This window comes from Halichoeres trimaculatus, unplaced genomic scaffold (genome assembly GCF_033239565.1).
Source record: "Halichoeres trimaculatus isolate MK-OKI-2021-1 unplaced genomic scaffold, fHalTri1.1 fHalTri1_scaffold_2, whole genome shotgun sequence".
NCBI lineage: Eukaryota > Metazoa > Chordata > Actinopteri > Labriformes > Labridae > Halichoeres > Halichoeres trimaculatus.
The window spans coordinates 23,521,276-23,547,864 of record NW_027437180.1 but is presented as its reverse complement, the minus strand read 5'-3'; the positions used below and the strand labels follow the sequence as shown (position 1 = coordinate 23,547,864).

General features: G+C 39.9%; 1 protein-coding gene across 12 annotated transcripts in view; it reads left to right on the top strand.

Annotated features, from left to right (window-relative positions):
* Nucleotides 1-1,111: 1,111 nt before the first annotated feature.
* The window catches only part of sorbs2a (sorbin and SH3 domain containing 2a), a 52,243-nt gene continuing 26,765 nt past the window's right edge, over nt 1,112-26,589 (top strand). For 2 of the 12 annotated variants that reach the window (XM_074685583.1, XM_074685618.1), the window contains exons 1-3: nt 1,116-1,728; nt 24,182-24,237; nt 25,137-25,226. In XM_074685583.1, the coding sequence (XP_074541684.1) occupies nt 24,228-24,237; nt 25,137-25,226 (100 nt within the window). In that variant the 5' untranslated portion in view covers nt 1,116-1,728; nt 24,182-24,227. Of the gene's footprint in view, nt 1,729-9,224; nt 9,389-24,181; nt 24,238-25,136; nt 25,227-26,589 lie in introns of all 12 variants that reach the window. The other 10 variants (XM_074685530.1, XM_074685520.1, XM_074685564.1 and 7 more) reach the window with 10 other exon arrangements.

Below are 26,589 nucleotides of genomic sequence, written 5' to 3'. Positions count from 1 at the left end.
AGATAGAAATCAACATATGAGTTTGACCCCTCCAAGTCATACATTACAAGCTGTAATGCCAAAAACGTACATCAGCTCCAAGCCGCAACATCCAGAAAGAATATGAGACAATGCAGAAGTGCTAAACTCTGCTGTTTCTTGAGTGTCCGCTTGAAGCTGGCTCCGGAAGTACCGGAAGTCACATAAACACCAAGCCAACAAAAGCCATTTTCAAAGCAGAAATTAACCTTTTTACGGCCTGGCTCAAAAAACACCTCCTGTCCAAATTGCTAAGTTTGCTATTGGGGGGGGTCTTAAACCTGGCGGTTCAGAGGATATTAAGATCGCGAGCTCGTCCAATCAGGGGCACAGCTCAGGTCACGTGACTGACGGGTGCCTTATAGCTGTACGCGAAACACTTGCCACTTCAAATATGGCCACGATTCCCGATTTGCTTCATTTTATGTTTCAGAAAACAGGCGGGTGACGTTGGGGAGACTATGTCCATGTTTAATACAGTCTGTGGTCAGCCCGTTGTCTTCACTCTAAATATGACACTTGGAAACTTCACTGCTTAAGACTTACTGTGTAGATGCCTTGAAGTTGACTAGCATACACTGGAAAGCGATACACTCTGTGTAAATATCCCTATATAATTGGCACACTCATTCGTGGTTACCTTGAAAGTCTTTGTTGGGATAAGGGAAGTGGCCTTTTTTTTTTTTGTTACCTTAAATGCACATCTGCTCAAGGGTTCTCTTTTGCTATTTCTTTTCTTTGCAACAGTCAGTCCCACACTCAATATACCAACAAGGCAGGCAAAACCCAGCCAAAACGTGTCATTTATAGCATGCATTTCTGTTGAAATAGTTCAATGACAATATGATATGCTGCCAGAGAACACTTATAGATACAAATGTTGGCTCTACAGCTGCAGCTTATTCCTAGCAAGCCTCTGTGAATCACTTTCTAAGCCTGGCTATATTATTATCATGTTCGAACCATTAGCACAGTCTGTAGGCTGCATACTCTGTCAGCTGCTCATGCGTGAGGTCAGTCTTTCGTGCGTGTACTGCGGATATGAAGGTAAAGTGGCACTTCCCCTTCAGCAGTGAGCGGTACACAGCCCCCCTGCGCGTGCCCTCTGCGTGCACTGATTGAACCGCGGGCGTTACCATGGCTACACGCAGACCCAATGAGAAGCTCGCGGTGGACTGTTGCTGAATGAAAATACACAGAGGCCATTTTGCGCACGGAGCCGCGACATCATTCAACTATAATATAAACGGAAACAGGAGGCAGGTTCAGCCCATTTCTGGGTGGAAGCGAGCGCTTAAGAGCTGGTGGAGTGTTGTCGGTATGCTGGTACCGCGGTGTTACTGGCGCTTTTAGTCAGAAATGCGGTCACTATTTGTGCTTCTGCCGCGTCGCCTCTGTCTTGGGAGGTTCGTGCCATGAGGGAAACAGGACAGGACATCTTCACCGCATTGCTATTCGAGCCCTAGTGAGAGGAGAGAGAGAAAGTGTGTGAGGGAGAGCCGCGTTTAGTTAGATGACGGACACCGGCTACATCCATGCAAGTTGAAAAACAGGTGTACAGTTTCATCACACGGACGCAGTGCTAGCTTACTGGCCACTGTAGCTCGCTAATTCTATTGAAGTGAGGACTTCAGTCATTTCTCATGGAAGAGGCTGTTTACCTGACGACATGTTGCGGAATTAGTCGAGAAAAACGGCATTACTTATAAGGTATGTACATAACACTACAATGGACTAATGCTGTGAATGGACAATTTTTCTCTCCAATTGCTGCTGCTCAGCAGCGAACCTTTAACTTGGGGCTGAATGTTGTTCTGTTTGAGGGGGTAAATGTGCTATTTTGCGCATTTTTGGAACCGTACACGGTGGACTACAATTGTAACAACAAGGGGCAAATGAATCAGTTCATGGAGAAAATGCATACCAGTGCTTGAAGTTTACAGTGCATTATAGAAAGATGCGGTCAGGGCAGTGAGTCTCTTAAAGACTTAGACCACAAGCTTTTAAGCTGTGGGAAAATAGAAATTTTGCTTGACATTAGAAGCAGCATGGGCTACAGGAACAAGCAGAAATTCAGATCCATGTTTAACCTACATCCAAAATGCTGAGGATAATCCCTATTGTCTGCATAAACTTCTGCGCTACAGAGAAAAGATCCTGTAGAGCATCATTGTTTGTTTTTTTAAGAAGATAAAGTAAGACTGAGGGTTTTTTTCAATGGGACCTGTGAATGTTTGTTAATACCTAAAGTACTAGGTGTAAGAATCTCAGTTTAGTCGCACAACAGCAAAATACATAGCCTATGATAATAATGATAACACTTTTCAGCATTTATGCACTTTCCTCCCCATGCAGTTTTGCATTTAGGTTATTTCAGACTTCATCTGTTGCTCTTTTACAGATCATCTTAAATATGTGTGAGAGAGAGAGAGCACAAACGAAAAGTCATCCTCTGTGCTGCTAACTAAAGTGATGATGTAATGAAGGAAAAAGAAAAATCCAGGTGGATAGTATCAGCAAAAGCTATTTGAATTCTGGATGAGCTGGGAGGTGTCCAGGATGCACAAAGAGTAACATTATCTCTCCGAGAACCTCATGTCACTCCCACTGTGGCCTATCTTCCTACCTACCTACCTGGCCTTTGGGTGTGAGTCTGAACACTTTAGTGGACAGGATCCTTGATGTGGTATTACATTTCTTTTCATGGCTGCACATTTGTGCCTTGGGGAAAAGAAGTGAAACAACAGGATGCAGCATGACGAGCAACAGTTGGCTGCTATGTGTCTCAAGAGGGGCTGCTGCACCAATAAACAGCCTCTAATAGAGGCTTAAATATACACACTTGATGGGCGATCATTGCATTTTGACATGACTGATGGCCACTGAGGAAGAAAGTATGTCTCTGTTAGCGTTAACTCAGTTGCACCTGCCAGTTAGAGTAACTGATAGAGGCTGCGTGTGTGCTTGTTGTGTGTTTGTGTGTATTTATGTCAGAGAGAGGGGGGGGGGGGGGGGGGGGGGGGGTCAAGGCAGACCATCAGGGAATAGGAGAATGCAATACATTTGTTTTTGAAAGTACAGAATGTCACAGGGAGGTTACTATCATAGTTGTTTTCATCCCTCTGATAGTCTGTATTCAGTTTTTTTTAATCTGGCTATGCCGTCCTCTTATTTTCATGTTGCCCCTTCCTCTTTTGTCTTCCTCTTGCTGCCATTCTTCTGAGGCTGATGTCATGGCTTGAGTGGTGTACGCCTGATTCTTCGTCTGACGGATAATAGAGGCAGTTTGCAGTTCTGCTCCCGGGCCCTCAGTGATCCAGCTCTTTAAAGACGCTGACGTTTTACATAAACTGCTGAGCCATTTTCTCTTTTATGAAATATTGATTTGTTGTCCACATGAGGGTTTGATTAGGATCATCTGTGATTCATGGTCAATTCTAGCCAGGAAAACCGCAACAATGTTGAATTTTTCTATAATTGATAAGGTAATAATTAACAATTTACACTCCTGCTGTAGAATCAAATAGAGGCATTGTGTTGCTACAAATCTGTGGTACACATTTTGGATTTTTTAAGCAGGTATGGATGACTAAAATCTATTGTGGGTTCTTATCTTAAAAGGATCTTATCTTGATTTTTACCACTGTTATGATTGCTGTAACAGCCATTGAAACAAAGAGGCCTCACTATAGCTTTAGAGCACTGACACTGTGCTGCGTTCACATTTTCAAAGGCTACGTCTCAGAAGCTGTGAAAAAGTGCAGACTTGATGTGAGCTTTGTCCTGGATTGAGTGTTTATTTTTTGAGAATGCTTTTTATTTAAAAGGGGATTACACAATGAAGTACGGTGGCTGGCAAGTGTAAGATGATTTGTAAAAGCCACAACAGGAATACAAACAGAAAACACAACAGAAGTACAGCCCAGGGGAAAGTTAAAATAGGTTGGTTATCCCAACAGGCAGTTTGTTAGAGTAAGCCAAACCTTGTTGTTGTTGTTTTGAACTTAAGCTACAAAAAGAATTGTTTCATAGGGATCTTAACTTGTGATATCTTTCATGGTACTTACATTTCTATTCTATTTACCGGTGATGTGTCATCTTGTATCTTTAAGAATCAGTCATGCCATAGTGTTAGCATTTTAGCTTTTTTAAATTAAGTTGAAAAAAAAAACTATTTTACTGACTTTCACAACTTTTCTGTGTCCATTGAAATAACAGACTTCTTTTCATTCCTGTTGTGTTGTTACTTTTGCATTTGTGTTATTGCTTTTACAAACTGTTTGATACCTGCTGGCCACAGTAATGAGGGCAACTTGAAAGTGTTTTTAATTTAAAATATCTGAAAAGATACTCTGATGCTATTTTGTTCTTTGAAGTTATTGTTTGTCTGTTCCATCGTATGTCAGCGCTCTCACTTGTTGTTGCAGGGTGAAAAATTCTAGGGAAGAAAAAGCTCTGGTCAAGGATCCACTCAGACATGCTTTAAACCAATTAGGGACACAAAACAGTGGCATTAACTTGTCTGTCCTGCTAAGCCAGGATAAAGTGCAGGAAACCCACCTTGTGAAAAGTGGTAGGTCAGTCAGTGCTCTATAGAATGTTTGCTACGGAAACTGATGCCAAAGTTTAACATGAAAGATCTTAATAAGTAAGAAAATATTGGCTGCTATAGGATCCAGCAAAATCAATTGCATAAAATCAAACTTAGGAACTTACTTGAAATTTATATGAAATTAAAAGCATTGAGATACTTATTCATATATTTGCATCCTTTGTGAGTTCAAAGCAGCAAGGTCTAGGAATGGTTGTTAAATCGTGAGTGTACTTTTCTCTTTAGATCAGTTCCCTGGTTAAAACGTTTTCCCATAAGTGACACTCACTAATGTGAACATGAACAGCTCTTCTGCTTTTTATAACCCGTCACTTACTTATCCGGGAATGGCAGGGCCTTGCAGAAGCTGATAATGAATTAGGTGTTGAAACTGTACGGGTGAGACCATGTCGACGCGGCCACTGTAGTCCAGAGTGGCTCATAGGTCAAAGTGTCTATGTGCTTCAGTGTGAGTGTGTCACTTGCTATAAAAATAGTTTGCTCTGGTACTTTAATGAGATCATTCCTAAGCCGTAGCTGTGTCATGTTGATTTGAATCGTTTTTGTAAATCATGCACTTCTATGCAAAACATGATAGGAGATATTTCATGCTTGGGAGATGTGATCTGTGAGTGTGAGATTATGTCCGTTAATGTCAGAGAGTTTGTTCAGATGTTAATGGAGATCTCCTGTAAAGCCTGTTGTAGGTTAAAGGATTAAGTCTGAAGTAAATAGATAACAATCACAGGGAAGTGAACGCAGGTGCTTTGGCTGTTGTCGTCTTTATTGGTCTCCTGATATTTCTCTGATTCTGGCCATGTGGCTACATTGTTAGCACCTGTCGGTTGGTAGCTTTTCACCATACCTTTGTGATCCTTGGCACATGGCCAGATATTTCTGAGGCCCAGCTGCTGTTTGATCAAGCCTACTGACACACCAATCAACATAATGGAACTGTAAAGATCAAGAGCCTGTGTGGGCTTTTAAAAAGAGGGCATATAGAACTTTACAGGACTGCTACTTATCATTAAGACAAAAACTGTGCATCTGCAAAAAGGATTTTACATAACCATCTGACATTTAACACAGAGACAAACATTTATGAATCAAACTATTAAGGGGAAAGATCCTGAGCTGCCTAGCATTGAGTGGTAGTCATGGCTAGAATTTTTGGAGTGGTCCATTTTAGGTTGCAAACTTTACAACATATTTTCTGGGACCTGGATTCATATCCATAGTAGAGGTGTGAAAAATATCAATACGGCAATATATCACGAAACTTAGACCTGTGATAAGATATTAATACTTGCTTTTTATATTGATCAACTCTTAATATTGATATTTTTCTTAAAATAAAAATTAATATTGTAGCTGAGTTGGAAGTGCAATACGTCTTCAGCACCTCTACTGCTGTAGATGGCGCCGAAGAGCTATTCTGCGTTATGTTGCCCGTAAACTGTATGATAAATAAAACCTCAAAGTATACTCAAAGTATTTTATTTCTAAACTTCGTGATGTGTGTTTTGATGCCGTAAACATCAACGTTTTCTCTTTTTTCTTGGGTCAGTTAGTTTAGAATTTATTTGAGTTTAATTTTTACAGTGTAGTAAACTGATGAAATATTAATAGTAGTCATGTTTTGTGCATTATTAGATTTTTTATGAGTAACGTTGGTTACACCACGTGACATTTATCAGTTTCACCAACTGAACACATCTTTCATAATGTCATAACTCTTTTGCAACAATATTTTAATGTCACAGTAGTTTAAAGTGATACTCCGGGATGGAACAAGTTGGGTCCTATCACAAGGTTCAGGGCAGAAATGACCCCTACAGCAGTGTTTCTGTGCAGCAGAAGCCCAGGGCGCTCGCACCAAACACCACCACGTCTGCTCGTCTGCCAGTTTCCTCTGCACTCAGACAGGACCATATTTTACTTGACCAAAAACACAAATAAACGGACTCCCACCGAAAAAATCTGATATCGGTCTGCATTCACGCTTTATTTAGAGAATTTTCAGCGCGTTACTTTCACACAAAAACACCGCTAAATAAGGCTCTAGTTCTCATCGAGTCGTAAAACGGCGCTACCTCTGCTGCAGAGCCACAACTGGCTACGAGGCGCTCGTCGCTTAGAGTATCAGTTCGGCGCGGCGAGCCAGATATAAACAAACGCAGGTAGTCTGCCAGGACGAAGAGACACGATGAGAACTAGAGCCTTATTTAGCGGTGTTTTTGTGTGAAAGTAATGCGCTGAAAATTCTCTAAATAAAGCGTGAATGCAGACCGATATCAGATTTTTTTGATGGGAGTTCGTTTATTTGTGTTTTTGGTCAAGTAAAATATGGCCCCGTCTGAGCGCAGAGGAAACCGGCAGACGAGCATGGAGAGGGTGTTTGGTGCGAGCGCTCTGGGCTTCTGCTGCACAAAAGCACTGCTGTAGGGGTAATTTCTGCCCTAAACCTTGTGATAGGACCCAACTTGTTCCATCTCGGAGTATCACTTGAAGTGACAAACTTGGTGCACTTTATGTTTTCAAGTAAAGTGAATGGATGAAACACTGCATCTGACCTTCATTATTTTAAACACAACAAAAATGATTTTTTTTTTCAATCAAATAGTTAACTGTAGAATATCACAATATATCACACTATTGTGATATATTGTGATATTGTATCGTGAAGTTTGTGCCAATACTCGCCTCTAATCTGTAGAGCTGTTCAACACAGAGATGTCACAGGATGTCTCGAGCTGCCAGTTGAACTGCTGAGCTTACTTTTAGTTTAGGATTCCTCCAGTGTTAATCCTTCATACTGTCCTGCCAGGATCTGAGTTATCCTCAGTCAAAAAATAAACAATAGCTATGTGTCCCTATGTGATAAAACCTTTAAAAGTTGCTTCTCTTGGCAGAGCTTTGGCCCAGCTGCAGCTAACTTTGCCTCCGTTTTTTTCTTCTTCTTTTCCTTAATTTCATCATCAAATAACAATGAAGGTTTGAAACTGTTCAGGAGTTGTGGGCCTTAAATGTTTTATTATTTGGCTGATAGCTGGCGTTTTTGGGGAAATCTCTAATCATGATGAATTAAACATGATAGTGTTGGCTGCTTCATTGCGGCACTGAATTGAAAGACTCAAGGAGCTGCATCAAAGCTTAAAATCTAAGTGGACTATTAACATTAGGATTTGAAACAGCCTTAGACACGACTTTGTGTGTGTGTGTGTGTGTGTGTGTGTGTGTGTGTGTGTGTGTGTGTGTGTGTGTGTGTGTGTGTGTGTTTGTGTGTGTGTGTGTGTGTGTGTGTGTGTGTGTGTGTGTGTTTATTTCTGCTGGGTGTTTATAGAGGCTGAGCGCCGAGGTGATTTCCCTCACTTTTTCATCAAGGCAAGTTAAAATAAGGCAGGAGGGAAAAATGAGGATACAACACCAGTGAGTGTAGTAGTCATAGTCTGAATTTAGCGTGTTGTTTAGTCTATCTTCTTCCACAGGAAAAATAAGTCACCACTCAGCAATCTTATCAGCATTCACTTGCCACTAATGGAGCCACATTACCGTACGTTAATGCATTTTCTTTGTAGCCGGTGTTGAGCTCTTCCTGAACCTCACAACACATTAATTTGTTAGTCACTGATTTCTTGTGCCAGTTTTGTTTATTGACAAGTAAGGGTGCGAATGGAGGAGGTGGAAGTGATCCAAATAACATATTGCACAGTAGCTGCTCGGTTTTAGGTATCCAAGCTCTAAATATGAGATGCTAATAGCAGTAGTTACATCATCATTCTGGGAATAGCAGGGAGTCTGAGGTCTAGAGGTGCTTCTGGCTGACCCCTCTGCTGTGTATATTCAGCCTGTGAAGGGTGTGTGTGGTCATCTCCAAATATACTCTCCCATATGGATTACACAGCAGTAATATTATTCATGACACAGGTGAGTGGACACAAAATTAGTCTGTTTATACTGACAACCCTGACCGCACATGCTTAATTTATGATAAAAAGAGAGAAATGTGTGTGTTAGTGCTTGTTTTTGGACGTGTGTGCACACATATCTGAGCCGGCCGTCTTCACAGGCAATCAACGTGTCAGCAACACCGAGTGTGAGAAAATCTCATGTGAGAACAATGTGACACTCCTGTCAGTTTCTGTGCTGAGGGTCCACTTCACATAGCCTCATACTGACGACACTGGTTGCTGTGTGACATTAGGGCCCTGGAGGAGAGATGGATTACTTGCATAGTGTGTCAGAGGTGTGCTTGTCTGGTGCATTTTCAACCACGGACCAATAACACGTGTGTCCCTGTTCATTTTTGTATTTTGTATTAATTTGTAGAAAGAGCCTCGCCGTGTTTGCATATGTGCGTGTATACAGTGTGGTATGCATGAATGCAAACATGTGTGCGTGTGGTAAAATAGAGATAGTCAGCCCCGTCACTTAGCCCCCACCCACCCACACTGGGGGGTAACTTTCCAGTCTCATAGACGAGCATGCCTGAGTCTGAAAATAGCCGTATCTGATCACTGCTTCACCCAAACAGGGAACTCTCTTTCCCTGTTTGTCACTCCCTCTCTCCAGCTCTCTAACTTTCTCCTCGTTCTGTTGTCTCTGTGCCCCCCAGGCATTAAGCGGGGTAAGATCTGGGAGTAAAAGCTTGACTGAGAGGAGAGTGGAGGGAAGAGAAAGACAAAACAAACAAGGTGCTTCAGAGAGGAAAGAGAGGGGGGCTAACAGCTCACCTATACCTGACTCTTAGGAAATCTCCAGACTGTTGGTTTTATGACGGTAAGAGTAACATTTTCTCTGCTTGATGGACTGTTGCACCTGCACTCTGTGGCTAAGAGGTCAGGCTTTTAAGGGTTAAATGTCCCAAAAGATAATCAGAAAGAAGGTTTGCGTTTCATCAGTGAAGAGCTATTATTTTGCTTTTAAATTTAACCCCGCAAAAACATTTTGGTTATTATTCTTCTGTCTTCAAAACTCAAAGATGAGCTTTGAAACCTTTGTATTTCATATTGTACATCTTCATAGAATTTCAAATACTTTTAGGTTTAAAGAAATGATTCTGCGCTGGATACATCGATTCTTTTAGTGGAATGCACATTAAAAGATCTGAATAGATTTAACAACCCCGACACCAAAAAAGGGATTGTATTTATCTGTTCTGCCAAAACCCAAAATTACAGAGTGAGAGGAGAATTTTTGTCTTTTGTGACGGTAGACAGGAGAAATAGTGTCAAATAAAAGTGTGGCTGAAACCACAGTCACCTCAGGAATAGCATCAGGAAATAACTTGTGGATATAGTTATTTATGCTAAAACACCAAAATTGAACCGAAACCAGAGGTGAAAAAATACAATGTTGAAAAATTCTTTGTTGCATGTACAAATGAACAAAGCTCACCTTAAATTTCTATTTTGTTTTTTGACTTGATATTGAGATAAAATTAAATACCCTCAAAGCTTCCTGCCCTCCCTCCCCCTCGCCATGATTCTGACCCAGAATCGTACTTTCCTCCCTTCGTGCATACTTCCATCTCTCGTTACACACCTTTTTTATGGTCTCCTCTTTCACACTAACAAAAGCCATGCACCAATCCCTCCATTAGTTCGGTCTCAGAGGTGTAGTGGAATGTCACCTTGACCCCCCTGGGTGCACAGTGAAGGGTGGTTCCCAGCTTTGCTTGGTTTGGACATGCAGTGAAGATTGTCGCCGTGTTGGTCATTATAAACACTGGATTTACATTGAACTGACCGTCTCAGTACAGCAGCCAGAAGTCAGGGCTCAGGCTGCTTGATTCTGAACAGAGATGACTTGAGCGTATCACCTGAGGTGTTGGTCCAAAGTGTGGTAGAGAAACCAACTCAGGTTTAGGTTTATTTTCATCTGATAGAAAGGTATGTGTGTGTGTGACCTGCATATCAGAGAGCTTGTCAGAGCTAGACAGGTTTGCTACTGTTTCAGTTTGAGCTGCTTGATTCTCTTTTGGCTATCATGCTGTTTTCTCTCTGTTTCCTCATTCCAGTCTGATACTGGATATTTGTTTAAAAGCTACAAAAGGACAAAGGCGTTCAAAAGCAGTCAACACAGGGTTCTCTGATTACACTTTTCCAACAACAAAAGTAAGTAGGGATGCACGATATTGGATTTTTGCTGATATCCGATATGCCGATATATCAAAACCCCTTTCGGCCGATACCGATACCGATACTAATAATCACAAGTTTGTATATTTTTACCACTGTAAAGAAAGCTAAGTCTATCCTGTACTGGAATTTATATGTTACTCTAATTATGACGGTCTTATTTGTTTAAGAAACACACATAAAACAAGACAAAAAAAACATTTGATTTTATCATAAATAAGAAATGTATTATTTTTTCAAACTCAAGACATTCAGTATTGAAGTACAGAAAAATAATTTCTTTAGATCACATGAACTTTAAATGTACAATGCATTTTTAAACATAACCAAGTTGCATTTGATTATTTTAGAGCTACTGTAACAACCTGGTGACAGACACAGAGCTCTGCAGTGCAAATAAATAAAGTGCTACATTTTAATTAAGAAGCTTATTTTTCAGATGGAAAATAATAATAATCCTAACTGAATAGCCCCTTATCAGCAGTGCCTATTGGCAGAAATTTTCATATCTGCCGATACCGATAAACATGTTTTTAAGCTTTTATCAGCCGATACCGATATTGTGCCAATAATGTCGTGCATCCCTAAAAATAAGTCAATTCTCATTTTTCCTCAAAACTTTTCAGTGTTGCTTGATTACATTAACATCGACAGAGTAAAGATGAAGTTGTAAACATGCCAAGTGCCTCGGAGCGATCTTGAAGTGTTTCAGCTTTTAGGCTCTGTTTTAACAAAATCTCTCAAATTGATTAATTATGTTTTCACAGCATTTTTACGCCTCAATGACTTAAAACGGTTTTCCCAATCCCCTGCACCCAGTGTGCATAAAGATTTTCCTGATGATCTGTAGAACCTTAGAGGGTAAAAGGTCCCGTCTAATGGCAGTAAATATAGCGCCTGTGCTAATCAAACCCTTCTTATCTTCATGCTTTCCACTTAACGCTGGTTCCTGGGGAATCCAGAGTATGTATAGGGCATGTAATCTTAGCCTCTGCTGATAGCCGTTCAGTTTGAGTACCCCCCTGCGCCAAACGACTATTATGTAAAAATTTGTCTCCTACTCATGATTTAAAACATTAATTTTCCTTCTGAGGAGCAATAACCATAAAGCATCTCTGCTGTTAGACTGTCAGAGAACTAGCATCCCAACATTAGAAATCTATAAAAAGGAAGTAGAATAATAGAGAATTTAGCTTGAGGTGAAAAGAGGACCTCACATTTGCCTGGAGGACTGTGTGATGCTGAGCTAGCTGATATTAAAGTGCAGTGAAATCAGCATTTGTCTGTCCTTGATGTTATTCCTTCAGGGTATCACCACGCTCTGGAAAACTCATCTTTTATTTTACTACCTCTTTGCTGTCTCTCATCTTACATCCTCTTGTTGGTAGTCATGGCGCTCAGTTGCCTCATATTCCTGCAGCTGAGACAGGAAGTATCTCATAAAAATCACCATTTCACCTAGCAGCTTCTAGAAATCAAAGTGTTCTCTTGATAGAGCCTGTTTTTATGGTGCTGTGAGGGAGCAGACGCGTAATGATGTTGGTTAGTTTATCTTCAGCTGACAGAGTTATAGTTTGAACATCACGTTTTAAACCGTATGCGTTTTACATGGAAAGCTGATGAACAGTTGCTCTCCCTTCACTCAACCATTTTAAAGAGCTGAAGCCGTAAAGCGAGGCCCCGCTGTAACACGTCAAAATGTCGAGTCAGGAAGAGCTCAAGCTCCATCTCTGAAATTGCTTTGGCATTCAGCACCGAGTGAGAGTCTCCTTCTGTCATACCCTGATCATTTTATTATGACTCTGCTTATGTTAGCGTGGCGTGTTTGGACTCAGTTTGTGGCCCAGATCCCTGTGTTTTGTGGAGGAGATGAAACTTGGCCCCTCTAGAGGTGTTGTTTACTAGTGATGCTGTGCCCCCTACGCAGCTTTAGCTAGACAGCTTACATAACACTTAATGCTAATAATGCTACGTCATTAAGTGAGGGTTTACTCCTCTTAACATTTTCCTTTCCTTAATCTCTCATCCTCACTGCAATCTCTTATCTTTTTCTGTCTTGTCAGTGTTTTTATTTGACAGTCCTTCCCCTTTCTATCTTTTTTTTTTTTTTATCTCTCCCTTCTCCTCTGTGCACAGCAGTATACAACATCTCCAGCTCTGTATAGTAATAGTAAGATAACAAACCCACGAGTTGTCACATCCAATTCATCTTTCTTCCCCCATAGCCCCGACTCAGAACGCCGGAGTTTGTGTTACATAATTGCATTAGTGCTCTCAGGCCGATGGATCTGCTCATTAGCGGGGTTGTGATGCAATCTGCAGAACACACGGGCCTCTGTTGTTTGCTGTATGGGCAGTGAGTGGGCACGCAGGGTCAGCGTATTGACCTCCCCTCTCCTTTCATACAGCCAGAGGGGGGTCTGCTAATGAGTGGCAGGGTTGAACAAACAGGGCTGATAACAGAGACTTTGTTGGATGTGGTTGTTGTTCAACTAGCGGCAATAATACCGAGGTAGAATAGTGACGTGTTGCTGAGCAAATAGTCTTGCTAGCTTTGTTTATTGACTGTTTTTATTGGAACATGTCAGAAAAGTGGTCCTTGTTAGTCCACCATGGTTGGGTTAACAAGTTGACATATTTCCAACTTGCTTGCAAGTGATAAGAAAGATATGAATGTTGTAGCTACATTTTTGGCAAGTAACCACGGCATGAGCAGGATAATCGATGCATGCAATTAGGCCTGTCACGATAATCAATAAATCGATTAACCGAACAATAAATAAAAACGTCCTCGGTAAGTTTGCCAGCCTTGATAAACTGCATGTTTGTTTTCCTCCTCTCTTTCTACCAAAGAGGCTGAATGAGAAGATGGCTCACTAGGTCTATCTTTCCTAACATCGGGGTGCATAGGTTTTATAGCGGATTTATAGCGGAGTGAGCATCTGTCAAAAATGCGATCTTTGGCATCTTCTGCGACGGGGCTGCTCGCGCATACACACGGAGAGAGCTAAAGCAAGCGTCCTGAGGGGTTAGGAGGAAACACACGCTAATATGAGTGATAGCACGAAAGATACGGTTCTTAAGCCGCCTGCCACAGTCCCAGTGTGGGAATATTTCGTTCTTTATCAGAATGAACAAAGTGTGAGCTCATGAACACCAACGAGCTGATATGTCGCATTTGTTTGAAAATAGTGGCGACGAAGAAGAAGAAGGGGAGGTGCAGCGGAGCCTTGTTCTTTGACAATCCGCTCTTACTGAGGCTTTTGGTCTGCAAAGTAAATAGAAATAAAAGCGCCAAATGGTGGGCGCTCAAAGACAGCTACATTGCCAAAGAAATGCAGCCCTTCAATACGGTTGAAAGCCAGTAATGTTAAAAATGTTTGACAGACAGTACGGATTGACTGGGAAAAAGTACATGTTACAAGCAATTCAGGAACTGTATAAACTCCCTTTTATTTAGGCTATAGTTTTTATTGTTGTTTTTTTTGGGGGGGGGAGTTTTGTTTTTTCTTTAGAGACAGGGTCTATGTTTTATTGTTTTTGATTAGTATTAATTATTTTCATTGACATGTATTTTTTTCTAAAAGAGAGTCCATTTCATTTTCATTATATTTTTTTCTCTCTTTCTTGTTTGTTAAATTTATTATATTTTTTGTTAAATTTATTTTATTTAAAAGATCCTGACCTTTTAATTACAGTTACATACTCTTAAGAAATTACAGTTTCTTGCTTTTGATATGGTGTACTCACTTTATTATCCCATTTATCATAATTACATTGATGAAAAAATGGAAAATAATCTAAATAATATTGACAATAATATCGTTTATCGGCAATAATATTTTGGAAAATTATCGTCTAGCAAAATTTGTTATCGTGACAGGCCTACATGCAATGAAGGATTTTGACCCTGCAGCTAAGAGGTCGCCTCATAAGGAATTTCATACAGACCTCTGCGTCACACATTCAGTCTTTAAACAAACCTTAAAGTAGATTAGAATTTAGTGCTTTCAGATTTGTAACTCCTTTATAAGAGTATTGAGATAAAGAGGTCTGCGTTTAGGATTTGATTTAGTTCAACTGTCAGGCCTGTGCTTCACACAGCATAGTTAATGTCTCACCAGAATCACCAAGATGGTTTTATTATTGATTAAATAATCATCATGTGAACAGTTCCTGTGTATAACATATCTTTGCTTCGATCGGCAGCCTCACGGTCAGTGTTCTGTTATGAACGTGTCCAGAGGGGAGCTTCGGGAATGGGATATAGCAAGTGTTGAGTTGTCTTTGCAGCAGCTGATGTAACCGACCACAGCTAAAATTATACTGTTTCTCCTCTTGGTTTAGTTTTTAAGTAACATTTGTCAGTGTGAGATGAGGAGCTCTAAAATGTGAATACCTTCAGTTTAGTTATCCTTCTCCAGCACTGTGCTATGTTATGTTTATTCTTTTGACTGATCTTTAACACAAATATTTAAAAGGCTAGAAATACTTGAAGTTGGATAGTTCAGCCTCCACTTAGAGCACAATGGCATTTCCTTATACCTACACTCTTATTTTGATTCCCAAGCCTTTCTTTTTTTTCTGACCTCAACCCTGCACTCCCCACTTTTTTAACCACAAAAATGCACCACTCAAATAACTTGGCCACAATTCCATAATTAAGGAACCAAGCCGTTCTGATTTCGCCTTTTTTGGAGGGGTGGCTCTTCCTGTCAGATGGATTTCAGAACAGCCTCGTCTTGACTGAGATTTATGTTGGATCTCGAGGGGAAATCTGTTGCCTTGTTTAAAAATGGATTTGTTCTCTCTGATACCCTCACTGCTTCATCTCATCCCCTTCAGACCCCATCAAAAGCAGCAACTTTTGTTCATCACAGAGTATCACTGCAGATATTTCACAGTGCTTTCTTCGTAAATTTCCCTGTTAGAGTTTTAGATAACATTTAAATCTGACACGTTCCTGTGTACAGAACTTTTACGGGAAATGTCTTTGTGATTGCTTTTTAGCCGGGTCTTAAAATAGATTGTCTGAAAAGTTAAATCTGTTGACATCATGTGAGCATGTCTCAGTCAGAGAGACCACTACAAGGTCAAGACCCCTGAGGACTTAGTCAGCTTATCTCCAATAACCATTCACTCTCTCCTGCTGTCTTCATACATGCGCAGACTCACAAAAAGGATGTTTGAATGTGCTGCTGATAATGATGTTCTAATACGAAACATCCAATTGGTATACAGGACTTTAAATGAAGATCATCCATTGAATTATTGTTTGTTTTTATGCTTCAATTTATTTCTTACTGGATATGTTTATGGTCAGTATCATTATGTCCTATTGACAATAACTACAGTACTCCTTAGAGATATCCGGATCCTGATCTCAAGTATCAGATTAGTCTGATTTGAGCGTTTTCTAATTGATCAGTGATCAGCATTTTAGCTGATCTTTTCATCTAATCATTCACGTTTAGCTGTCATTGAGAAAAAATGCTAACGAATGCTGTTGTGTCAGTATAACCAAGCACTCTGAGTTCACCCAACCTAAGTTGATAAGAAAATAATACAATAACTTATTGACGTGGAACACCAGCCATACTTAGCTTTATTATACAACATGTGCACAACCAGATACATAACACCTACATTACAGCATCCTATAATAACTCTCCAAGGATACAAAATGGTAAAAAAAAATAGCCAAACACAGTCAGACAGCACAGAGTGTCATCTTAGCATTCGCAACTCTGTGACTCAAATGTCAGCAGTGTGGAACTATATTCAGTGAGTAAGTTACAGACCAACAATCACATGTAATGCACTGTGTTCTTTTCTTAAGGCATTTAATACTCCCAGACCCTCCTAATACAACATGCAACATAGGTCAGAAGCAAAGGAAAGGCTGCACCGTGGTTTCTGGGCTTTGAAAGAACGGATTATGTTAGGGCTGCTTAATATGGCCAAAATACAATATCTCGATATTTGTAGGCTGTATCTCGATACACGATATATATCTCGATATTCTGATTTCTCCTCTAAATCACTATGTTAATGTCAAATCCAACCCTTTGATGCATAAAATGACATCAGTATAATGATTTAAGCCGACCTTTTAGTTGGACTTTTAAAATTTAAATGCAAAAAGGAGAAAATCTCAATCAGCAAACCTTTTTTTTTAAAACCAAACTTTGTGTAGTTCCATGTTTTTAGTTCCAGTAAAATAATTCATTCAGATTTATTCAACTGGCTGATTATATTTTATTATATTATACTTTCAAAATATGAACTAAAGTTGGAGATAATATTACTTTTATTTCCATAGAGCAGACACCTGGATAATGTTGGTGATGCTGAAAGGGCTCTAGTGACTTCTGTCTTTGAGCCTAGGGTCTGGTTTGATTGTATTGGATTTGGATTTGTCTTCTGATAATATCCCAGCCGTCTATGATCCCAGCTAGCAGTATTTTGGTATTCAGCTGTAAAATAGCATTGCTTTGACCGAACGGCACTCAGAGAGGGTGGCAGAGTGCAAGTTTTTTTCTCGTTGTGGAGAGCTGGGAGAGACTCAGGGATCATACAAGCAGCAAATCAAACCCAAATAAGCAACAACACTCCAGAAAACAAGCCCCGGGAACCTGCAACCCGAGACTGATAAGACGTGCAAGCGACTTTCCTTCTCACCTCTGGTATCATAACACGCATGCGCAGGAGAAATTTTCTGGGTGGGCGGGGGAGCGTGGTGCTCGCTGTGTGTGGAGCACCAGCTGAGCAGCAGAGAGTGAAACGAGTGAATCACCAAAGAGATTCAGTTTCTGACGACTGAAAAAAAATGTATTTTTCTGTTTATACTCAATGATTGCGATATTGCAGTTTTATACATCTCGCGTGCAAAAGCCCGCGATACATCGAGTATATTCGATATATCCCCAAGCCCTAGATTATATCAATGGAGAGTGAGAACGTCCTTAAAGCTCTCGAAAGAAGGTGGGATGCAGGTTTTTGCCATTTCTATGAGTGTGCAGCTTCGCTTTCTTACCTTTTTATCAAAGTTTATCTCTACGAACCCAAAGTGTTAGATAGGAATCCAATATCAGCAGATATGAAAAAACATAGAATCAGTTGGGTTTGATAGGCAAAAAAAGCTGTCTGGGCCATCACCAATACTCATGCTTTCATAGTCTCTCAATATAGAGTTCTTGCTTTACACTTTAATTCCCAATATGGAATGCTAATTCAATCCAGACTACAAGACAGGTAATATTTATCCTTGTTTGCTGTTTGTTTTCATCAATTATTCTTTTGCAAAAGCACACAAAAGAAAAACAAAGAAATATGCAAAATCTGCTGCGAAAGGTTTCTATAAAACTCTGGCACTAAATTTCAGGGCCCGCGTAGCCACCTGTTGTTCAGCCTCTGAAGAAAGAACCACTGCCAAGTCCATGAGCAACTTCAGTAGGGATGAGAGTGAGGTCGCATTAAAGCTTTTGCACATGGTGCCTGTTATTGGCACAAGTATAGCAGGCATAAATCTTTGTCAGGTGTAATGCAATCTCTGGTAGAGGAGATAATTTAATGTGACTCAGTGACACACTATAGTTGTGACAATAAGATAGCTTCAGATTTTATTTTAAACCAAAAATTAAAACAAAAAATGTTGTGTTAGTCTCTTACACGAGCTCAGACAGTCCCAGAACAGTGTGTGCTCTTTTTATTGTTGTCATTTTTCTTGCGGAGGAATTTCAACAAATTACTTTTCAGACACTTGTTTTGTCTCCACCCAGGCAGACTGCCAGTGACCGATGGCATCCCAGCGAGTGCTCTTTGAGGACATGTTTGTGTTTTTCTTTCCCACCTTTTGTGTTTCAGTCATACTGTCTGGGTTTAATTTTCTTTTTTTTTACCCTTTCAAGCAAACGCTTTTTAGATCAACAGTTCTTTTTATAGTGGGGTAGTAAAAGTGGCGTGTCTACATATCTATTAGTAGTAGTGATAATACACTGCTGTGTCTAACAGATGCTCTACAGACCAGTTTTGTGAGCTCACAGACAGATTACCCTTTTCAATTTCCTGTGAAGTGTCTTGAGAAATTAAATGTTGGTGCACAAGAGTTTTGTCAAATTCAACATTATGAAAACTCTTCAGCTACATTGTAATACCACCAGAGGGAGAGTTTCTAGTGGTGAGCTCAATCATTGTTAATGTTCTTGAGATGAGTATTAGCTTCTAACCGTGATTACTTCGGCGTCTTGAGTTTCAAAAAGACCCAGAGCTCAGACTCTTTAAGTCCACTCATATGAACTGAATTGGTCCCAGTGGGTCACTCTGCAGACTAATGAGACTCGATGGGCTTGTGGTGTCCGACATCACGGTTTTCTGAGGCCTGTAGCTCTGACGAGTGTATTTGCTGTCCCACAGCTATTACCCTCAGTAATTATGTAAACACTCGTCTCCAGAGTGACCCACCACGGCTTAAATTACAGTCGATGAATAAACCACGGCAAAGTCAGAAAATAAAATGACTAGAAGAATGCCAGATGGTTTGGCCTGCAAAAGTAGGACATGCATCCAAAGCAAACCTCTTTTTTATTTTTATTTTGCACAGTTAGATATTATTCATTAGAAATACCTTAACATAAAAAAGCAAAATTCTTGTTAGTTTAAAATAACAAGTATTTACCTTTCAGCATTTGTTCCTACTCCTCTTATTGTCTGTATTACTTCAGTTATATTTTCAAGACACTCCACATTAAAAGTCAGCAGTGACTGTAGTTCAGTGGTAGTTGGTCATCTATCAATCAGGTGGATGCAGCTCCTGCAGTCACATGCCAAAGTGTTCTTGAGCATGACACAGGCCATCAGTGTGTGAATTATGTGTGAGTAGGTGAATGTGACTAAAAATGTAACGCACTTTGAGCTGCAAGTTAATTTCCCATTTACCAACATTAATAGAAACGTTCAGTTTGCCTCTAGCACATGCTGTGATATGAATGTTTGAGCTGCTAATGAGCCAGTTCAAGAGAGAGCAGCACATTCTCTGAATCTAAAATGTGAAAAGTGTCTCTCAGGGCAGGTAGTCCAGGCTGCTCAGAGGTGTAGAGCCTTGCAAGTTTCTCCCATCACCCAGCCATAACATTACACCATGGCCACAGCTGCTGTGTCGCCGCTGATCTGTCCCCAAGAAACATGATCCTGTTTATAATCTGACCATCATTTGGACGCAGACTGCCTGCGACGCCAGACCCATGATTTACCCCTGTGTGCACGCCTGTGTGTGTGTTAGTGTGTGTCTCAGAGATAGATTTACGAGGGTGTACTGTATGAGGGTGAGGGTTAGGTCTTGAGGGACTGGGGGTTCCCATGATGCACAGCTTGATGTAGTTCAGCAAGTAGCAGCACCTCCTCCACAACAGCAATAACACACACCAAAGTAGTGTTTCTGAATGAGTGAATGTGAAATATCAGAGATGCTCTTGGCTCTATAGTGCTGATAAGACCACTGACAGACTGTGCAAGTTGAATTCAGTATTTTTCTGGAGAATTTACATTTACAGTAAATGTATCCCAGAAATTCTTCTGTTACTTTTTAATAACAAAAGAATGTTTCCCATGTGGAAAATTGAAAGGAGAATTTTTTTACTTAAAATCTGCCCTTATGTAAGCCTGCAGTTTCAATGTTCTGTCACAGTTATTGTCCGAATACATATAAATAATGAGAAGATATGTTGAAAATCTTCATATAATGGTTTACAGAAGGTGGCACTGTCTGTGTTTTTATTTTATTTTATTTTTTGCCATACAGGCAGCGCTGGACCTTGGACACATTTTTTTAAACTCTCATGGAAATATATATCATGATGATCAGTATTTTATTAGTTATCAAAAATCATATTTTGTTAAAATAGATTTTAATAAATTTCCCACGATAAATCTGATGAAATAAATAGCAATATCGATACTGATCTTCTTGCTTGTAGTTTTAGGGTGCTGCCACACTGGCCATTTGAACCAAACCATACTCCCCCACTGGAGAGTACGGCCACATGCATGATCTCATCAGAGTCAGCACAATGAGACACACAGAGAGCACTGCTACAACTTTTGAGACTTTTTGGCTCATGGTGTGTTGTTTTGGCCCAATACAGCCTTCTAACACCCCGCTATTGTTTAAAATTAGGGGTGCATCGATCACAATTTTCTCGCCAATCGCCGATCTTTAAAACGCTTGACCTGCTGATACCACTTTGGGCCGATACCTTTTTTTTTTTTTTAAAAAACTGACAGCATTTACCTTTAATGTTCCAATCTTATTTTTGAACAATACATGTGAAACAGTAAAATATTTATGTTTTAACTTGAACAACCAATGAAGTGTTCTGAGTTTTAGGTTACAGAACAAATAGCAACAAGTTTGGCTGTCAGACCTTCGCAGAGGTATATAAGACCAGTTCAATATGTAAGAATGAGCCTATCACCGATCACCGATCCCCGATCCCCCCCCAAAAAAAGGCAATTGGCACAGATCGATTAGTGCATGTCTATTTAAAATGATTGACTAGAGGAGCGGTTGCAGAGATCATATGTCAAGGATCATACCTCATGTCATACTTCTCTGAGCTGTGCCAAAGCAGAGAAGTCCTGAATTTTCAAGCGACCTGTTATGCAACAAACCTTTTTATGTTACAAGCTTCTAAACTGCCACATTGACCTGTCAATAGCTGAATATTGGTGTCCCGGCATGTGATTTTATTTCTGTTATTGCAATGCAGAAGCATGAGAGCCACTAGAGCTTCACATACTGTATCCACTAAAACAAGGACATGCGCACACACAGCGCCATTTGGCCTTAATGGCATTAATAATCAAGGTTCTTTGGGAGGGAGTAAATGAAGTTCACAGATCTAGTTATGTGTACAATGTTTCAGATTTCTTTCTTTTGTGTGTTCTGCATATTTTTGTAGTTATCAACTGACATATCCTTTGATACCTGTTTATTTTGCATTACAGACTTTTTATTGACTAGGGTCAAGCTACAACCAAGGGACAACACCCAGTTTGAAAAAAAAGCCCATGTGGAATTGCTTAAAGTTGCAGTTAGTTGACTGTCGACTTGAGGCTGGCTGCAGAAACACTTTAACCACCACACACACACACACACACCAAAAAAAAAAAAAAACAACTCTGCATTTTTATTATGGCCTCTGCTGACAATTGGCTTCATTACTCTGTATCATGATCAGAAGGGTGACATCACAGACAGGGGCGGATTAATACACATTTATCATTATTTATTCAGTTTAATTATTTTAGTTCTTTTTATCGTATTGATTATTTTTCAATCAAAAAAAAAAAATATGATTTAATTTTTTTGTATAAACTGTTAATTGCCTTGAGAATGTGCCTGTGGGTTAGCATGAACTTTAAGATGGGGCCTATGACTACCTTAATTCTCCTCTGGTCACAGAGACTACATCCATTTATTTTACAATCTATAATAGTGACACTTTGTGATCTTGTTGGTATTTTCTGAAGTTTTAGTTTAATTAGGGATGTGCCTGATTTTTAAAATCCAACTAGCAGACTAGTCAGACAGTTAGAAAAAAGAGCAAAAAGTCAAAATTAAACACAATTTCTTAAACACGTTTAACACAGCAACGCAGAGTCTGTGTTTACAGTATCAAGTGATTCCAAGTGTAGATAACATCACCAGTAGTAGCCTCTATGCAGGTTAACAACCACATTCCTGCTCTGATCAAGAGGTTGTATGTCAGTTTAAGCTGACACAGCAGACATACAACTTTGTCTCCATTGAAAAAATCAAAAAACTGTTTCAGTGTATCGAGTGATAAGAGGCCGTCTGTCATCTGTTTGTTTGCATCTGAGCACAACATAGTGCTATGGCAGGAGCTTGAAATGCACACATCCCTCGTGAAAATTTAAAGCTGTGTGAAAGAGCCACAGTGCGAAAAGGTTTTTCACTGTAGCGGAAAAGTAGACTTTCTCATTTTAAGTGTGGAATGTTTTAGTTCAATGAAATAATCAAAAACCTTACTGTATCATTATAACTTCAATACAAATACTATTCCCAAACTTAAACTTCTCTAATGTTATCTTAACCTGCCCCACTTCACCATTATATACTATAAAACACGTAACGCACGGTTAAATGTTAAGATTCTGTTTTGCTGTAGAGTCATTCAGCATCCATCTACATTCAAACTGCAGAGCTGCTCGTCACATTCCTAAAACTCAACAACAATACTTCCATATGTGTAAGGCAAGGTTAGCAACGTCTATGTCATAGTTATTTGCATACGAGACATTTATGATCAACACTGCAGCCACCGTACGCTGTCACTTGTAATATCTGTCATTCACAATAAGTCCTGTGATGACACATGTGCATGCAATCTTGCAGAGATGCAGTAGCCTGTATTGTGTTTATGGCTTTTGATGTGTGAGCAATTCGTATCAATCATGCACCCTGCTGCAGCGGTTCTAAGAAAAGGTCCCCTTACAGTGAGAGCCAGGCGTCACATATGTGCTCTGTTAAGTAAACAGCGTCCTGTATCATTTATCAAGTTATTTATGCTCCATGTGGACTGTTTGCTAGGACTGTTAAAGGTCTCTCACATTAGGAATCTATCTGCTTCATCTCAGACATCTTTTTGGATGTAAAAATCAGTATGGTTGATCAAAGGGTCGTTACACAGTGTTTCAGTAAGGGGAGAAGAAATGAAAGTGTAAAGTGACAGACAGAGCTTTAAGTGCTGCTTCTTTGCACTTCATCTGCTGGTACAAGAAGATATGATTATCTCTTTTGCAGCTTACATCTTTTAAGCTGCACTTAATCACAGACGGTTGCAGTACATTTGTTTTTGCTTTCTAAGCACTTGACTTTTTCACATAACAGCTTTTAACTGACAAGTCAAAAGTTGATCCAGATATATTTTATCATGGGTAGAACACAAGTAGAGACAAAATCTGAAATTCCTTATTCTACCAGCCAGTATCTGTTGGTTATTTATAGCTGTGCTTGATATTAATTATATCATCCCCATTATGTGAAACTTTTCATGACAGGGGGGTCTAATCCACCGTGTAGGTTTCCTTGAGATCCCAAAATGAAAAGGGTTTAGAGAAGAGCTGACTCTAAGTCAGTTTCTCCTGCTATACATCATTAATGTCTCCAGACTTCCTCTGCGCACACATCGCAGGTCTTAAAGTGGTGTGAGTTAAGTAAAAAAAAAAACTAATGAGCTTAGCTGAAAGAAATGGGCAGATATCCAGAGTAACTGCTTATATTTGAGATTTAATACAAAAAGAGCTAGGTTTGCAAGTCAGAATTGTGAATTGGTCAGAAACCTTTTCTCTGCTGTCAGTCTGCAAATGTGACGATATGTTTTGTCAACACTTAATTTTGTTTGTTTTTCAGGAAGGTGTGTTCCCCTGCTATAGATCAGTAAGAAGTGCTCTTCAATATGAATACAGGTATAAACACAAACGCAACACCCACACAAACCATAAAGTGCACAGGACCCTTAAAGAATCATCTTTCCTGTCCCTGTCATTCTTTTGTATTGTTAAATATTTCTTTTTTTTTCATTTCCTCTGAAGTTTCTCAGTGCAAACACTCATTCTACATAATGATTGTAGATTTCCAAACATGAGATCACCTCACTATTTTAAAAGCTGCTTCCCTCTTGTTTCCCCACCGCAGCACTGAGTCTGTAATTTTGACTCTGACCCTGTTTTATTGGTGCTTTTTTCCCTTGATTATTCTGACTTAAACCATCAATGACTAGAAAAAGCCTTTTTGCTTGTAACCACTGTGACGTTTTCCTCTTTAATACATGTCCAAAGCTCTGTCCCAGACTTGGCAGTGATCCACAGCTAAAGTGTGTATTTCAGGTGGAGAATCAATGATGAGTAATCTGTCTTTGGACCTTCTCCATACACACCACCACTCTGTGTGTCTGCCAGTAGTAGCCTAGCTGGTCTTGGTTGTTTGCCTGTATTTACAATGTGCAATATGGAAGACAACACAAAAATAGCTGTGCCCTGTGTTGAAAGATAGCTAATACAACTAGCAGAGCTGGGTTTATATTTGAAGCTGCGAGGTCATCCAATGTAAAAGGATCTTACTGCTATGTATACTGTATCAGTTTAAATAGACGAGTGTAGTGAATGCATTAAACCTCAGTTTTGAAAACAGGATTTTTAAATGCATGTGCCTTTCCCCGACTTGTTTGTGATTTGGTTTCATTACTTACATTGGCTGGTTACATTTTTTCGGGGTGTGTATTCTTTTTTTTTTTTGCATGTGCATGTGCGCTGCTACTGCTGCTGCTTATGCCGTATTCATCACCTGCCTGGCTTGGATTTCTCAGATAGCGGAGGAACTGCTCGCCATAGCGTGGCCTTGTCACTCATACTCTCTCCCATGAAGAGGGTCCAGAGCTCACCAAATCTAGGATCAGGTACTAACACTCACAAATACTACAGATTATTACACATTGGAATGAAAAGAGAGTAGCTAAAAAGAAGCTGGGTCATGTATCAACTGAAGTAGGAGGTAAGTCTTAGTCTTGACCATTTTTGAAATATTTCAAATATCTAGGCTGCCGCCTCAGTTTGCTTGAGCAATGTTTGGAATGTTGGATGTTTGTTTTAAATATGTTCAGAGTGTTATTCTTCATTTACTTCATTGCTACTGAACTCCATTATGATTCATCCAACCCTGAATGTTGTTGATGTAGTTTTCCTTTACTTCGACAAATCTAATATTCTCACTGCCCTGTCTTAATTCCCCCTCTTAGTGTGCAATTTGTTATCCTTCCTGTTGACTTAAGAGCTGCAATCAGTTTTCTCCACCTCTGCCTCATCATTTTTGACAGTTATTTATGTTTAGACATAACACATGATCCTGAGCCGCAGACCCTAAAAAGTGGAAATAATTTCACTAAAGCTTGGGATTAGAGCCATGCTACATTTATAATTATGATCTGACTTCTGTTTCATGTAAATAATATTGCGACAGATTTTCTATCATTATGATCCTTTTAATCTCTGAGCTCTAAGTTGCTGCACATATATCATGGATCTTGTTGAGAAGCATGACTGAAGAGCTTTTTGCAGAACATCCAGAAGCTTCAGCTGGTCCTGTGCTGAAAGAGCAGTGTTTTTGTCTGAACCTTGTCAGCATCCAGGTTAACAGCTGCAGCCATGTAAGCATTCCAGCTCTGTCAGCTTCCTTTTAACAATAGTAGATCCCTGCATGAAAACTGATGAGCTGTTGTTATATATAGAGGCTTTATAATCAAAACACACTACAGAGGGCTCTGGGGTCCTGCACATTAACATTGGAGCATAGTTGTGGAGGAGACAAGCGCTTGTTCTTGTATTTTTCACCAAAGGTGAAACCAGACATCTGAACATAATAATAAAAAAAAAACAAAAAACAACATGATTGGAAAAATGTTAACCTTTGGTCCACAAAGGTATTCTCAAGGACTTTGGTTTAAAGATGACTCAATTGCACTTCTTCATATTTTACATCAGAAGGCTGCCCTAGCTTTTTACTCCCCAGCTCCAGAGAGGACTCCTGCCAAAACAACATTCATCAGGGCAAAAACTGCGCTTCGAAAGCTTTCCAAATAACAATAGTGTTTACACAAATCATTTCAAATGCTGGTGCCAGAGCCTGGCCATAAGACAGAAACAGCCACCTGGAACATTTGAGCAAGCTGCATCCCTCTTCCTCACATAATTAACCAGCATAATGATCCATGAAAGCCCCCTACATTTCACATTTCCCTGGCTAGCACCCAAATGATTCATGAG